The sequence below is a fragment of the Ovis aries genome, chromosome 15, assembly GCF_016772045.2.
Source record: "Ovis aries strain OAR_USU_Benz2616 breed Rambouillet chromosome 15, ARS-UI_Ramb_v3.0, whole genome shotgun sequence".
NCBI classification, from domain to species: Eukaryota; Metazoa; Chordata; class Mammalia; order Artiodactyla; family Bovidae; genus Ovis; species Ovis aries.
In genome coordinates this window covers 81,564,318-81,576,939 of record NC_056068.1, presented here as the reverse complement: position 1 = coordinate 81,576,939, position 12,622 = coordinate 81,564,318, and the positions used below count along the sequence as shown (strand labels likewise).

At 54.0% G+C, this 12,622-nt stretch overlaps 1 protein-coding gene across 15 annotated transcripts in view; it reads right to left on the bottom strand.

Moving 5' to 3' along the window:
• Positions 1-257: 257 nt before the first annotated feature.
• Positions 258-12,622, bottom strand: part of STX3 (syntaxin 3) — a 49,992-nt gene continuing 37,627 nt past the window's right edge. For 4 of the 15 annotated variants that reach the window (XM_060400165.1, XM_060400166.1, XM_060400161.1 and 1 more), the window contains exons 6-9: positions 11,969-12,077; positions 10,866-10,939; positions 10,629-10,763; positions 3,004-8,962 (exon numbers count right to left, since the gene is read on the bottom strand). In XM_060400165.1, the coding sequence (XP_060256148.1) occupies positions 8,726-8,962; positions 10,629-10,763; positions 10,866-10,939; positions 11,969-12,077 (555 nt within the window). In that variant the 3' untranslated portion in view covers positions 3,004-8,725. Of the gene's footprint in view, positions 2,493-3,003; positions 8,963-10,628; positions 10,764-10,865; positions 10,940-11,968; positions 12,078-12,622 lie in introns of those variants that run through there. The other 11 variants (XM_060400168.1, XM_042232767.2, XM_042232772.2 and 8 more) reach the window with 8 other exon arrangements.

The following is a 12,622-nucleotide window of genomic DNA, read 5'->3' as shown; positions in this document are numbered from 1 at the left end:
CGTGTCTGACTCTTTGCGACCCCATGGACTGTAGCCCACCAGGCTCTTCCATCCACGGGATTCTCCAGGCAAGAATACTGGAGTGGGTTGCCATTTCCTTCTCCAGGGGAACTTCCTGACCCAGGAATCGAACCCGGGTCTCCCACATTGCAGGCAGGTGCTTTACCCTCTGAGCCACCGGGAAGCTTATGCCACTTTACTAGTTACAAACTTCTACTGTTTCTAGAAAAACAAAGAGAAGACAGCAGTACACAAAATAATTGACAACATATTTATTTATGCCCAGCTACCCATCTTCTCTCAGTCGTGGAAGGGGGGGGCGGGTGTTGGGACAGTGTGGCAAGAGACATACCCTTGCCTTTTAGCAAAAGAAACTGACGGAAAAGCTGAATGCTGTGGTCCTTCCTAGGCCTGAAACCCTCTGAGGATGGAGGGTGCTTGGCTCTGCGTCTGTGTCCCTATAGGTCCTAGCACAGGGCAGGGGCTGCCCGGCACTCAGATCCCTACTGCTGAATGAGCAAGGGCCTGGGTCATTCAAAAGCCCGTGATTCCAGCTCCGTGTTTGCCTTGAACAAAGTTCATCTGTTTTTCAGAGCTAGCTAGCAGTGGTTGCTATCCTGTATGCAAACCAAAGGAGATACAGATTGATAGAAGTATTTCCTTTGAAAGTGGGCAGAAAACAGCACACTGAAGTGTCCATTTTTTTACCCCCCGTTCTTAAAAAGTTAGACTTGATGGCAAAATACTCTACTTTCCAAAGTACAGATTCATCTAAGCAGTTGAGTGATGCTCAAGAATCGTATACTGTGATTTTAATGTATTTTTAGTGAATCTTGTACAATAATCACCAACCTGCATTAGAACACACCCGAACCTTGAATAGAGGACAGTGTTTGGAACAGTTGGTTGTACACGCGTTGCTGGCCACTGCAGCCCGTCTTAGCTGGCAGCATGAATCAGAAGTAATAATGACGGGTTCATTTGGCCTTCTAACCTAACATCGTCACCTCTTAGGGCTCACGGAGCAGTGGTGTTGATGACTGTGGGGCATTCAGTCACAGCATAAACCTGTTTCTTTCGGGGTCCACGTTTAATTACAGAACCACAATCCTTGGGCCAGCCCTCTCTACAAAGTAACAGGCTATGCACAACTCCTATCCCCACCTCCTGTAGATAAAGGACTTCAAAGTGTATGTTGTGGAAATGGGGGGTGAGGGGGCACTCCTGTACTTTTGCATAAGTGGATCAACCCACTCTGGCATTTTTATAGACTTGTGATATAGATCATTTCCCACTGATGCCTTAAAGTGTTGAATCAAATCCAAGGATTCGTCCATAGCAGAAATCAGCATAGTAAAGTGGACAGACAGCAGCTCTAAGTGACAGGCGCTGTGCTAAGCACTGTGGACACAGCAGTGAGGAGCCATGCTCGGGCTCTATCACTGTACAATCGCCTCAGAGACGGAGGCTCTGAAGAAGGAAGGGACGGAGGGTGGGTCAAAGGTGAGACCTGGAACCAGAAGTGCAGAAGCAGCAGCGGATGGACAACCCCCTGCGGTGAAGTCCCGCCCCCAACAGCTGAAGTCGGGGGGCTCCTGCTCCAAGCCCATTTCCTAAAGGGTCTCCTTCCTACGCATTCTCGTCCATGTACCGCCTTCCTAACCCGCCACAAAGCGCCATACCCCCAGCCAGTCACCCTGCCTGCCGCCCCAGGCCGTATTCTCCTGTCTCCCTTTGCGTCACTCTGAATGGGGAGAAGGTTGAGGTCCTGTTTCACATGAGGTTTCACAATGGGAAGAACAACTCGGGAGGAGTCTGCGGCGGCGAAGCTGCGGCCCCACAGAGGTGGAAGAAGCACTGAGAAAGCAGGTGAGGGTCCATCTGTGAGGGCTGAAAGGACGACAGAAACGGAGGGGAGATCAGAGCATACGGCAGGGTGGCCGCGGCCGCGGCCGCGCTCAGGGCTGCAAAACCTTCCTGACCTCCGAAGGGAAGGACGTTACTTACTCTGGGTTCACCCTGTGGCCCTCTTCCAGAGTTTCAGGGTGCTTCTAGTCAATAACGAATTTGTTCTCCACCATTCCCCTGTGCCAAAGCCCTCACTGTGGGAGGGCCTTCGCTACAGGAAGCCAACACCCTTAGGCAAAGGATTCCCAACAAAACCCTCTGCTGCCAGACCTGCTTACAGGACAGACCGCCTCCTCCTGCCTCCTGGTCCACCCATGCTCTACCAGCGCCCCCTTCACTCATGTCCCTGTTTCTGGGTTTTCTCCAGCCGTTACTGCAGCACCCAATCCCACGCAGATTAAGGCACCGGGTGACAAGCCTTCAGGACACAAGCATCTCAGGTGAAAACAGGTCTGACCCCCTCCCCACCCCCGGCCCCCAGAGATGGCTCACCTGTTGGTGTTTTTTCAGGCAAATATGCCCCCAATAGTAGAAGCTAAGATGATCGCAAGGATAACACAGCAGATCATGATCATGATCTTCTTCTGTTCGTCCAGACGAGGAAAGAAAAAGCGCGTGAGGAACGACGGCACTGCAGAGAGGGTTTCAGAGGGAGGCAGGCAGGGATGGGCCTGGGTGCGGAAGCGGGCGTGAAGGGCAAGGAAGATGGATCTGGCTTCCAGAACCCAGGATGCTCAGAGACACATCACCTCTCCGTGAAGAGTCACAGTCTACAGCAAGCTCAGAGGATCGTTCTGCCTTGCGGCCACATCACATCAGGCTCACCCCACTCACCCCAGAGCCACAGATATTCTCAGTGAGTAAGCCAGAGTCTTTTGGGGGGAATCCCTTGAAATCTAAGATCCAAATACATGGATCTTTACAGTGCATTCTTTGGGAGTTAAACCATTTTCAAAAATTAGAACTTTGGATCCACCTGCTCTAGCACACGGTTAAAATTTTTTTTCACCCCTTTCCAAAACAAACGCAAGTCACCACGCGGGGCAGCCCATCAGCAAGTGTTTCGCAGGGACCTGGAGCCAGAACCACTTCACAGTCAGTATATAGAGTCATTTATTTTTAAATTAGCAATTAAAATTATCCAGTTTACATTTTAAAAAAAGAACAAAAAAACCCTTCACTTGTATCCAAATGATAAGCCCCAGGCCTGAGTCTCAGGAGAGCAAAGGTCCGATTGGAGCTTGGCTGCCTGCCTTGCTGGAGCCAGGCCTGAGTCGGACATCACAGCCACAGGCGACGGGGCCCCCTCGGCTCCGTCCGAGTGCTGGGCACTGGCTGGGTGAGTGGCCCTGGCACAGGAAGGCGGGGTGCCTGGGTCAGGCTGCTCCCCCATCCTAGAAGGCACTCAAGTCAAAGCTGAAGTGCGGATCGGGAGGCTGGCCAGGACAGCCGGGAGCCTAAACATTTCCCGGCTGCTGTTTCCTCCATGACGAGTGGGGGCGACACGCACTCTACCAAGTCCACTGACCTGGGAGCAGGAGGAACTGCTGAGTGGGCCTTGGCTTCCCGAGCTGGCTTAGTCCTGGACACAGGACAGCCCCACGGTCATGCGAACAAAACCAGACTGCGATGGGGTGTTCTCAGGACAAGCCCAGCCTGGGCAGCAAGCGGGGAGCGGTGGTGAGCTCGTCCCTCCTCGTGTCTGCTAGCGGGGACCTGCCTGGTGCCCACCCCAGCCATCTGGGTGGTCTGAGCGCTTGTGCAGAAAACAGCAAGTTTCCCAATGACAGGAGAAGATCACATTTCTACTATGATTCCTGATTTTTAGCCTAGTTCAAGTTACTCTTTTGAGGTTAGAATATCCTCATTTCCAGTTCCCTACTTCCTGAGAGACGCATGCATATATGTAGATACATGTCACACACACGATTATAAAAATACATCTGGAACACACGAAATACTCACAGCTGCCCCCGTCTGAAAGCTCCCAGAGCCTGACCCTCAAGGACCTGAGCCCCGGCTGATTTTACAGGCCTGGTTATTCTGGGCCTCCCCGCAGTGAACAGCAGCTCCCCAGACCCAGATACGGGAACGGTGACGCCACAGCCCAGCCTAGACAGACAGTAACCTCAGATGACGGTCTCAGGCGGTGCGTCCCTGAGTCCACACGAGGAAGGACAGCAGAGACAGAGGTGGAAGGTGGCCACGGAGCTCAGCACACTGGGAGCGTCGTTTCAAGGCTGCACTTCAGAGAAGGCAGCTTCCGAGACCACAGCGACCTCTGCCCGCGCCTCCTGCTTTCAGACAAGGACCATAAGCTGGGAGGACTGGGATCCTGCCAGGCAGGAGACTCCGGCCCAGGTCTTACTGTTGCCAAACTTGGAAGAATCCCCTTGCTTTGTTAAAGATATCCCACTTTAAAACAAACCATTACAGTGCTGGGGAGGACACTCCGTGAGGTAGACAGTACAGCACCTGGGGAGGTCTCGGGTGGGCTCCCCAAGGCACAGGACACAGTCTGACACGTCGGAGGGGAGACGGAAGCCGGTGTGGTTCCCACAGTCCCGGAGGAGGCGCTTCAGAGCCGGTGGGGTAGGAAAGGTGGGGAGGCGCTCAGGCTCCTCCCGGGCGAGACCGTTTGCCGGGTCAGGCCCAGGGGTGGTTACAGGGAAACAAAGGAACGGGGCTCCCTCTCTCAGGAAGGCCATTCACACTCTGCTCCCATCTGAAGGCAGGGGTGGCGGCCACACCAGGCTGGGGTGAAACTGGGCTCTACGCCAGGCGGGGCGGGGGGAGATGCTGGTCGGGTCAGCACCCCGGGTGACGGTGAAGAGTGACAGTAAGACTCAGCCACACACCTGGAAGACGGAGAGGAGAGATGAGCTGCACACAGTCGTGGAAGAGTCAACACACACCCGACAGCCGACAGGCATCCGCGACGGGGCCTGAAGGAAGCACCAGCATGCAAGAGCCCAACGTCCTGGTCTGATTGAGATGCTCAGGTATACGCAACTCTTTGTGACCCCACGAACTACAGCCCGCCAGGCTCCTCTGTCCATGGGGTTTCCCAGGCTGGAATACTGGAGTGAGTTGCCATTTCCTTCTCCAGGGGAAATTCCTGACCCAGGGATCGAACCCACATCTGCTTGGCAGGCGGATTCGTCACCACTGAGCCACCTGGGAAGATCCAAAAGCCCTGTTACAAGAGACAGAAGGGGAAAAAAGGGAAACCCCTGGGCCTCTTAGAACCCTTCCCAGGGGCTGTCAGCTCTGAGGGGGGACGTGTGGGTGGCGAGGCACGGTTGCTGGAGAAAGACACCCGTGCTGTGTGCAGGGCCCCCATCAGCTCCTTCCGAATGCGGCTCCGAGGCCTGCTGGCACTGGAGTCTTCTCACTCCCTCAGCGCCCACCCAGCCTGTCTTAGAAGCAGAAAGGCACAGCGAACAGGACACGGAAATGTCCAGGAGGCCTGTCACGGCGGCTCTGCCTTGCGGGCTGAGCTCCACCGAGCTTCCCCAACGAAAATGGGGGGGATACTGTTATCCTAGAGCACAGGTGGGGAGCACGGACGTCGGGTGTTTCTGTTCTGAGGTCTGACTCCCGAGTCCAAGCCTGTGTGCCGGTCGGCCTGGACTCAGTCAGGGAACGGGGAAGCGACCCAGCAAGGGCTCAGCAACTTAGCATCTTAGACGTCGGGTAAGTCAGCTAAAAACAATGGACTGATCTGCCTCCTCATTTTACAAAATGATTTACATTTTGAATTCCTGGAATTAGGGATGGTGAGGGGCCCTGTGAATTTGGAAGGCATCTTTCATCCATGGATTTGGAGAGACACTGACTATTATACCTTTTCTTAATGTTAATATCCTTTCCAGAGGGATTGTGAAGCGTCAGAACGAAATTCTACAAACAAAAAAATGTCAAGGACTAGAGTCCCAGTACCAGGAGGGAAAAAAAGTAAATCAGTTAATTACTTATGCGAGATCAGTCACCTAGTGGATGTATGTATCAAGTTGAATGTTTAGGGTTAAAAATAATCTGACTTTGAGATCCTCTAGTCACATGGGAGGAGGAGGAAGGAAAAAAAGGCAAACAGGCAAGAAGTGAAGGGTCAGCTCTGCTATCACGTCTGTGTATCTATTACCGCAGTAACCCACCTTCCATGAATTTGTAAGAAAGAGGAAAACATTATAAAAGTTAATCATACTGTTAGTCATAGCAAAACAATAATAGCAAACCTCCAACATTGGGAACATGTTGAATAATTGAGAGTATAGTCACAATCTTGTTGAACATGAGAGTCCCAAAGAGATTTGAGTGTTGAGAAATGATGCTTGTGACCTTGTGACTGGGTACCAAACTGTTGATAACATAGTCTGAATGATGTAAAACCTCATCCGAGTGTGTGAACGTGCCATAAGATTATTGGCAATAATATTAAAAGTTAATTCCGCTCACCTTTTCAGCGTTTACCAGTCTGTCCTTAACCATACATAATGCTATGTTTTAGTCAGAAAAACACTTGAGAAGCCTCGGAAGTCTTCGCAGTCCCAATAACAGGTCTCTTGTGCCATGCTGTGGCTACATACATGAAGCCCTGAGTCAGTGGCCAGCTCTATTGTTTTTACCAGATTTTTTACAAATTAATATCCTAAATTTTAAAGTCGCCATCCTCTGAGGCTCTCTAGACTTTACAGACGATGATAAATGGCCACCTTGTTTTACGAAGAGTAGCTCTGACAGAATTCCCCTAGGTCCACTATTAGCTGTGTGCTCAAACTTGGCCCTGTTACTTAACTTCTCTAAGCCTGAGCATCTTCACCTATAAAACAGAGATGATAACAGCGCCTGTCTCCTGAAGGTGGTGTGAGGAGCCAATGATGCCTGTATTAGGTGTTGGCACAACTGCACACTCAAAACACCTTAGCGATTGGAGATCCAGCCAGTCAGCCACTAACACAGCCCTACAGCCATGAACCCTGACTCAAAGCTCCGTTTACAAGGAAAGGAAGGGAAGGCAAAGCCCAAGAGCCCTGAAAGACAGCGAGAGCTTGGAGGACATACCCCGGATCCCGGCTGGAGACTGCACCCAGCTGAGGAGCAGGCTTGCTCGGGACCGGGAGTGAAGGCAAGGTGCTCGGGAAACGAGGAACACATCGACAAGACCAGAGCCAGACCCCTCGGGGTAGAAACCAACGAGAGACCGAGCCCAGCTGCAGCCAGGACCCAAGAAGAGGACCAGACGGAGGTCAGAGCAGGCACAGGACTGACAGTGTGAGCACTCGGCGTGTCTGCGGACAGCCGGGAGAGGAGACGCAGGACCGGAAATCCCAGGCTAGGTTCTCAAGAGCGAGCCGGTCCAGAGTCCCGAGAGCCTTCCCTTTACTTACATGTCAGCACGGCCGCCCTTACTTCAGCCCAACGGAAAGTCCGATAATCAACGCTAAAAGGCCCAGCAACACAACTACTATCACAATGATAATTACCAATTTCTGGAGAGAGGGACAAGAGAAATAAAAACAAGTCATTATTACAAACCACCAAAAAGCCGCAGTCAGCCATCCAAAACCCACCTCTGCACCGGAAGCATCTTCTCGACCCAGATAGAGTGAAATGGAAAGCTGACATCCCTACGTAAAGACGCTCTGCTGGGACCTCCTGTTAAGTTGCCTCTGCACTAGCAGTGCCAGCAGGTGTAAATACGGAGCCTCTTTCAGCTCCGAGCTCACACTGCAGCCCTCACGTGTGGACAGACGTAACCGCAACCGTCACGGGGTCTCTAAGCAGCAGTAAACCAAGGTATAACGGGACTGAGCTTTTCCTTTTCAAGGGGAGTATGAAGATGTATTTGACACAGTCCTAAATGCAAATTCCCATCCATCTCTCCCCCAAAGAACACTCCCACCTGTCAAACCCAGGACAGTGACTGAGGGCCTGAAAGTACAGGTCCTGTTGTGAACAGGACAGGATTCATCATGTGAAATAACTTCCCAGCTCCCTAGACACCTGCCCAAGCAACAAGTTGGAAGAAAAAGAACTGAAGAATGGAAATATCAGAGCACAAAGTCAGAAAAGAGCAGGCTAAAAAGCAAACCCCACCAGAGCTGGCTACTGCGGTGACTGGGCAGAGATGCTCCAAGCAACAGGGACACCAGAACTAAAGGTGGGGGCAGGCAGTGGAGCAGGATGAGGTGATGGGAAGAGCCGGGCTGGAACCCGAATTTGAATCCCAGGTTCCTACGCTTCCTAGGTGGCCAGGGACTAAAGTGATTCTCAACTGTTTGATCTAGCAAGTAGAAAACACAGGTGTGCCCTGAGCGTTGACACAGCCATCAGCACACAGCCGGGTTCACAGCAGGGAAGAGAGACCAAAGAGGACAGGTGTGGGCCGAGTGGAAGGCAGCGCAGAGGAAGCTCCTAAAGGGCAGAGGAGCCGCGTGATGCCGGATGGGCCAAGAGCTCTGTCTAGCAGAGCAGCAGCAACGCTGGGCAGTGACGGGTCCATCCTGCAGAACTGCCTGCCAGTGTGGGCTCTCGGGTGGAGATGGTGGGAGCCAGATCCATGCGGGACACGCCAGGGAGGGAAGGGGAGCTATTCCCTAGGGAGAGCTGATGAAGGAGGAGGCTGGACAGAGGGAAGGCAGGGGGATCTCAGGGACATGGATGGGGGCGACCAGGGAGAGGAGAAGCCGGCTGGTCCCGCCGAGACACGGGGCTCACCCTGCGAGCTTCACTCTGATACTTGACCGCCTTTTTGGTGTCTGCCACGGCCCGCTCCACGAAGCCCACGGACTGGTCCATGTTGTTCTCAATACGGTCAATCATGGCGCCCTTTCCCCGGATGCAAGAGGTGGCGGCAGCAGAGACAGAGACGGGGAGAGGGAGGAGACAGCGAGAGAGCGCACACGATGGACCTGTCCTCTGAGGGTGGCGGGGGGCTCACCTTCCGGGCCTGACCCTGGTACTTGACGGCTCTTTTGGTCTCCTCCTGAGCCTTCTCCACGTGGTCCACCGTGTGCATGACATTCAGCTCTATGTTATCTAACATCTCCCCCTGCGGAGGACAGAGTCCGGTCACACCCTGGACACGCACCCCGGGACGGTCCCAGCTCGCGTGCGAGGCCATGGGGAGCGCCTGGAAACCTGCCCATGCGGCCTTCCACGGGGTAACCCTGCACACCTCCCCGTGGTGGCCGGTGCTTTCCCAGGCCGAGGCGGCGGCCACCCGGCCTCGAAATGTCCACTCAGTTATGTCTTGCCAGACAGCACCCTGCACACCAGGAGCACGTGGTCTAGACACCTGGAATATCCTGAAGGGTGCCCCGCGCCCCTTTTTCTTAAAATGAAACGTGAGAAGAGAAGCCAGAACGCATCTCTCGCGCTGCCAGGAAGGCTGGCCTCTTCCTGGTCACTCAGATGTGAGCCAAGCTCGCTCAGTCTGGACCAAGTGCCCACTACTACAGAAAGTGCCTGGTGCACGGCAGGTGCTCAGTGAACAGCTGAGGTGGGGACGCTTGCTTTCTCTAAGGTATCCCCAGGCCCTGTAAGTAACAAGACGTTGGTTTTACCTGAGTTATCTGGTTAAGAGATCATGGTCACTCAGCAAGATTCCCGACCTTTCCCCAGCTGTTACTTCCTGACCTGAAGTTCAGTCTTCCCAATTGATTTCTGTGCATCTTAAGATGGGAATTCCCTCCACCCACCTAGACCTTCATTCCACGCAACCCCTGGCTTTCTGCAGAGAGAACGGCACTTACCATCACTTGAATCTCAAACCAGTTCCTCGGCAAGGCAGTGTGGGGAGAAAAACAAGAGTGCAGATGGAGGGACGGGAGGAACGGTCTCCAAGGGCGAAAGGGGATGGAGCAGAGGTGCCCGAGCCCAGAGCAGGAAACGTGTCAAAACCAGCCACGTGGCGCTCGGGCGCCATTAGGATTCCTGCTACACGGGAAGCAGGTTCTGATCCTTTCCAGGTGGCAGAGCCACTGGGAGCTCACGGTGAGGGTGGCTCCACACCGTTGCCTGGCGGTGAATTTAACTGCACCCTAAGAAGCAGGGGCCAGGGGACCCGAGACACTGACCCCACAGGCAGGGAGCAGGGCCGTCCGTCCCTGGGCAAGCTGGCCCAGAACGGAGCAGGCTCCGTGAGGGACTCGAGTTTTCCCGTTGATATTATTTTTGCTGTCCCTTCATTGCTTTTGTTGTTCCTCAGCAAAAAAAAACAGTCAACATTTTTGGAAAAACTCATACAGAAGAAAAAGCAAAAGTGGGAAAACACAAAAATCTCTGTGACACCTAACTTTCCACCATAAACTGGGGGAAAGACCCCATGTTTTCAGCGTCACCAGTGAAACGCTGATAGTTCCTATCAGAAGAGTGTTTTAAGGCATCACCATTAAGAACCCGCGTCACTAATAAAAATTAACAATGATGATGATCCCAAGGCCGGAGGGAACAGGTACATTACAGAGCACTTCACACCTCACGTTACATAGACATGACTTCCAGGCCAGAGTAACCAGCAGGAATAACAAGGAGGCAACCCCCTAAGCGTCAGCATCCCAGGTGCCTTCCTCTACTGGGGTACTGGGATTCTGGGACTCCGCTACACCAATTCCCGATGCTTCTCCCTCCCGACTCGACCCCCCCGTGGCTTTCTCGGACCCCCCCGCCCTCCTCAGGAAGCCCCCTCCCCACCCCCGCGGAACCCAGCGCCTCACCTGGTTCTCCACCAACATGGCGATGTCGATGAACATGTCGTGAAGCTCCTTGATGCTGCTCTCCAGCCTCACGATGTCCTTGTGCCGGCCCTCGATCTCGCTGAGGGCTTGCTTGGAAATCTGAGAGTCGATGATCTACAGTGGGCCGCAGAGAGATGGACCGTCGGCCCCCAGGCCCGCCACGGCCCCCAGGACCCCTGCGGGCCTCCCACCCCCCAGCCCCGCACCATCACTCACCCCCGAGGTGAAGAGGGCAGAGTTCCCGCTCTCCAGCATCTCCTCCAGCTCCTCGTCGGTAGTCTTTTTGCCGGCTTTATAACAAAAGAAGGAGAGCATCAGATAGAAGATCAAAGCTCATCATTTCAAAAGCTTCCTGAAGACGGCCATGTTCCGTCGCTCAGTTGTGTCCAACTCTTTGCGACCCCGTGGACTGCAGCCCACCAGGCTTCTGCCCGTGGGACTTTCCAGGCAAGAATATTGGAGTGGGTTTCCATTTCCTCCTCTGGTGGATCTCCCCAACCCAGGGATCGAACCCATGCCTCGTGTGTTTCCTGCATGGGCAGACAATTCTTTATCACTGAACCACCTGGAAATCCCAGTGGGAGCACAGTGGCCTCTAAAGCCTGCTCGCCTTTCTCCGATGTCTCCCCTAACCCCATCCAGCCTCAACCTTATCAGCAGTTACCCTCCTGAAGTCTGTGTCGGATTATATTCCTTTCCAGCTTGGAACATCTCCTGGCCCCCTTCACTCTGCCACCGGGTCCAAAGTCCTCAGGACAAAGGGCCAGTTCCCAGGTGAGCCCTCCCTCCAACCGACTTACCCCACCCTGCTCTGCCCAAGCGCACCCTGTCCCCAGGCCCTGGCCGGCCTGCCCTCCCTGCCTGCGACCATGTCCATTTAATTCCTGCACTCAGAGCATGTTCTGCGCTGTGGAGCCCTGACTGCTACTGATTCCTAAAGTTACTCCTAAAGTTACCGATTCCTAAAGGGTAAGGCTGTGTTAACTCCTTTACACAAACGGGGCAACCTGCACCACTCCCTGCTGTCAAAGAGGCAGCAAAGATGCCATGAGCCCCAGGAAGCAGGTATTTCCCTCCATGGATGTGGAAATGCTGGTTCCCATGGCAACCAACACTTGGACCTGGTAGCACGGAGCCACCCTCTTTCAGCCTAAGACACGACATCCAGGCGGCGGCAGTGCCGTGAGCCCCGTCCTTGGCTGGGGCACAAAAGGGAAGGCAGAAGCCACCTGGAGGCCCCGTCTCCCTGGCCCTGACGACCGGACAGACCAGCGCCCGACAGGCCAGGAGGGGGCACAGAACGCGCTGCAGACACGCACTGATCTCGAGCTGCCGCTGGATCCGCCCTTTGCTGCGCTCACGGAAGTCCACCTGGGCCTCGTTGTACTTGGTCATCACCTCCACAAACTTCCGGGACAGGACGGAGTGCTGCGGGGACAAGGTCAAGGCTGTGAGCCCCCAGGAGCGAGGGGCACAGGCTCAGCGCCCCGGCCCCAGCCTCGCCCACAGCAGCACCAGACCCGGGACCGCGAGGCCTAGGGCAGCTCTTGGCAGGAAGGCAGACTGTGCAGCCACTGGGGACTGAGATTCCTCCAGAAACTGAGGATGGAGCTACAATGTGGCCCAACAACTCCACTCCTGGGTGTGCGTGTGTGTGTAAATATATGCATGTGTAAAATATGTGCGTATATATCTGTGTAAAAAGTACTAATTCAGAACGATACGGGCACCCCAGTGTTCACAGCAGCATCACTCACAGCTGCCGCGAGACGGAAGCCCCCCAGGCGTCCATCAACAGTGGACTGGATAAAGAAGGTGCACACACACGTACACACGCACGCACAGGGAATGCTACCCAGCAGTCAGGTGTGAAACCCTGCCATTGGTGACAGCCTCGGCTGGTCTAGACGGTATCATGCCAAGTGAAACAAGTCAGAGAAAGACAAGTACTGTATAACATCACCTGATATGTG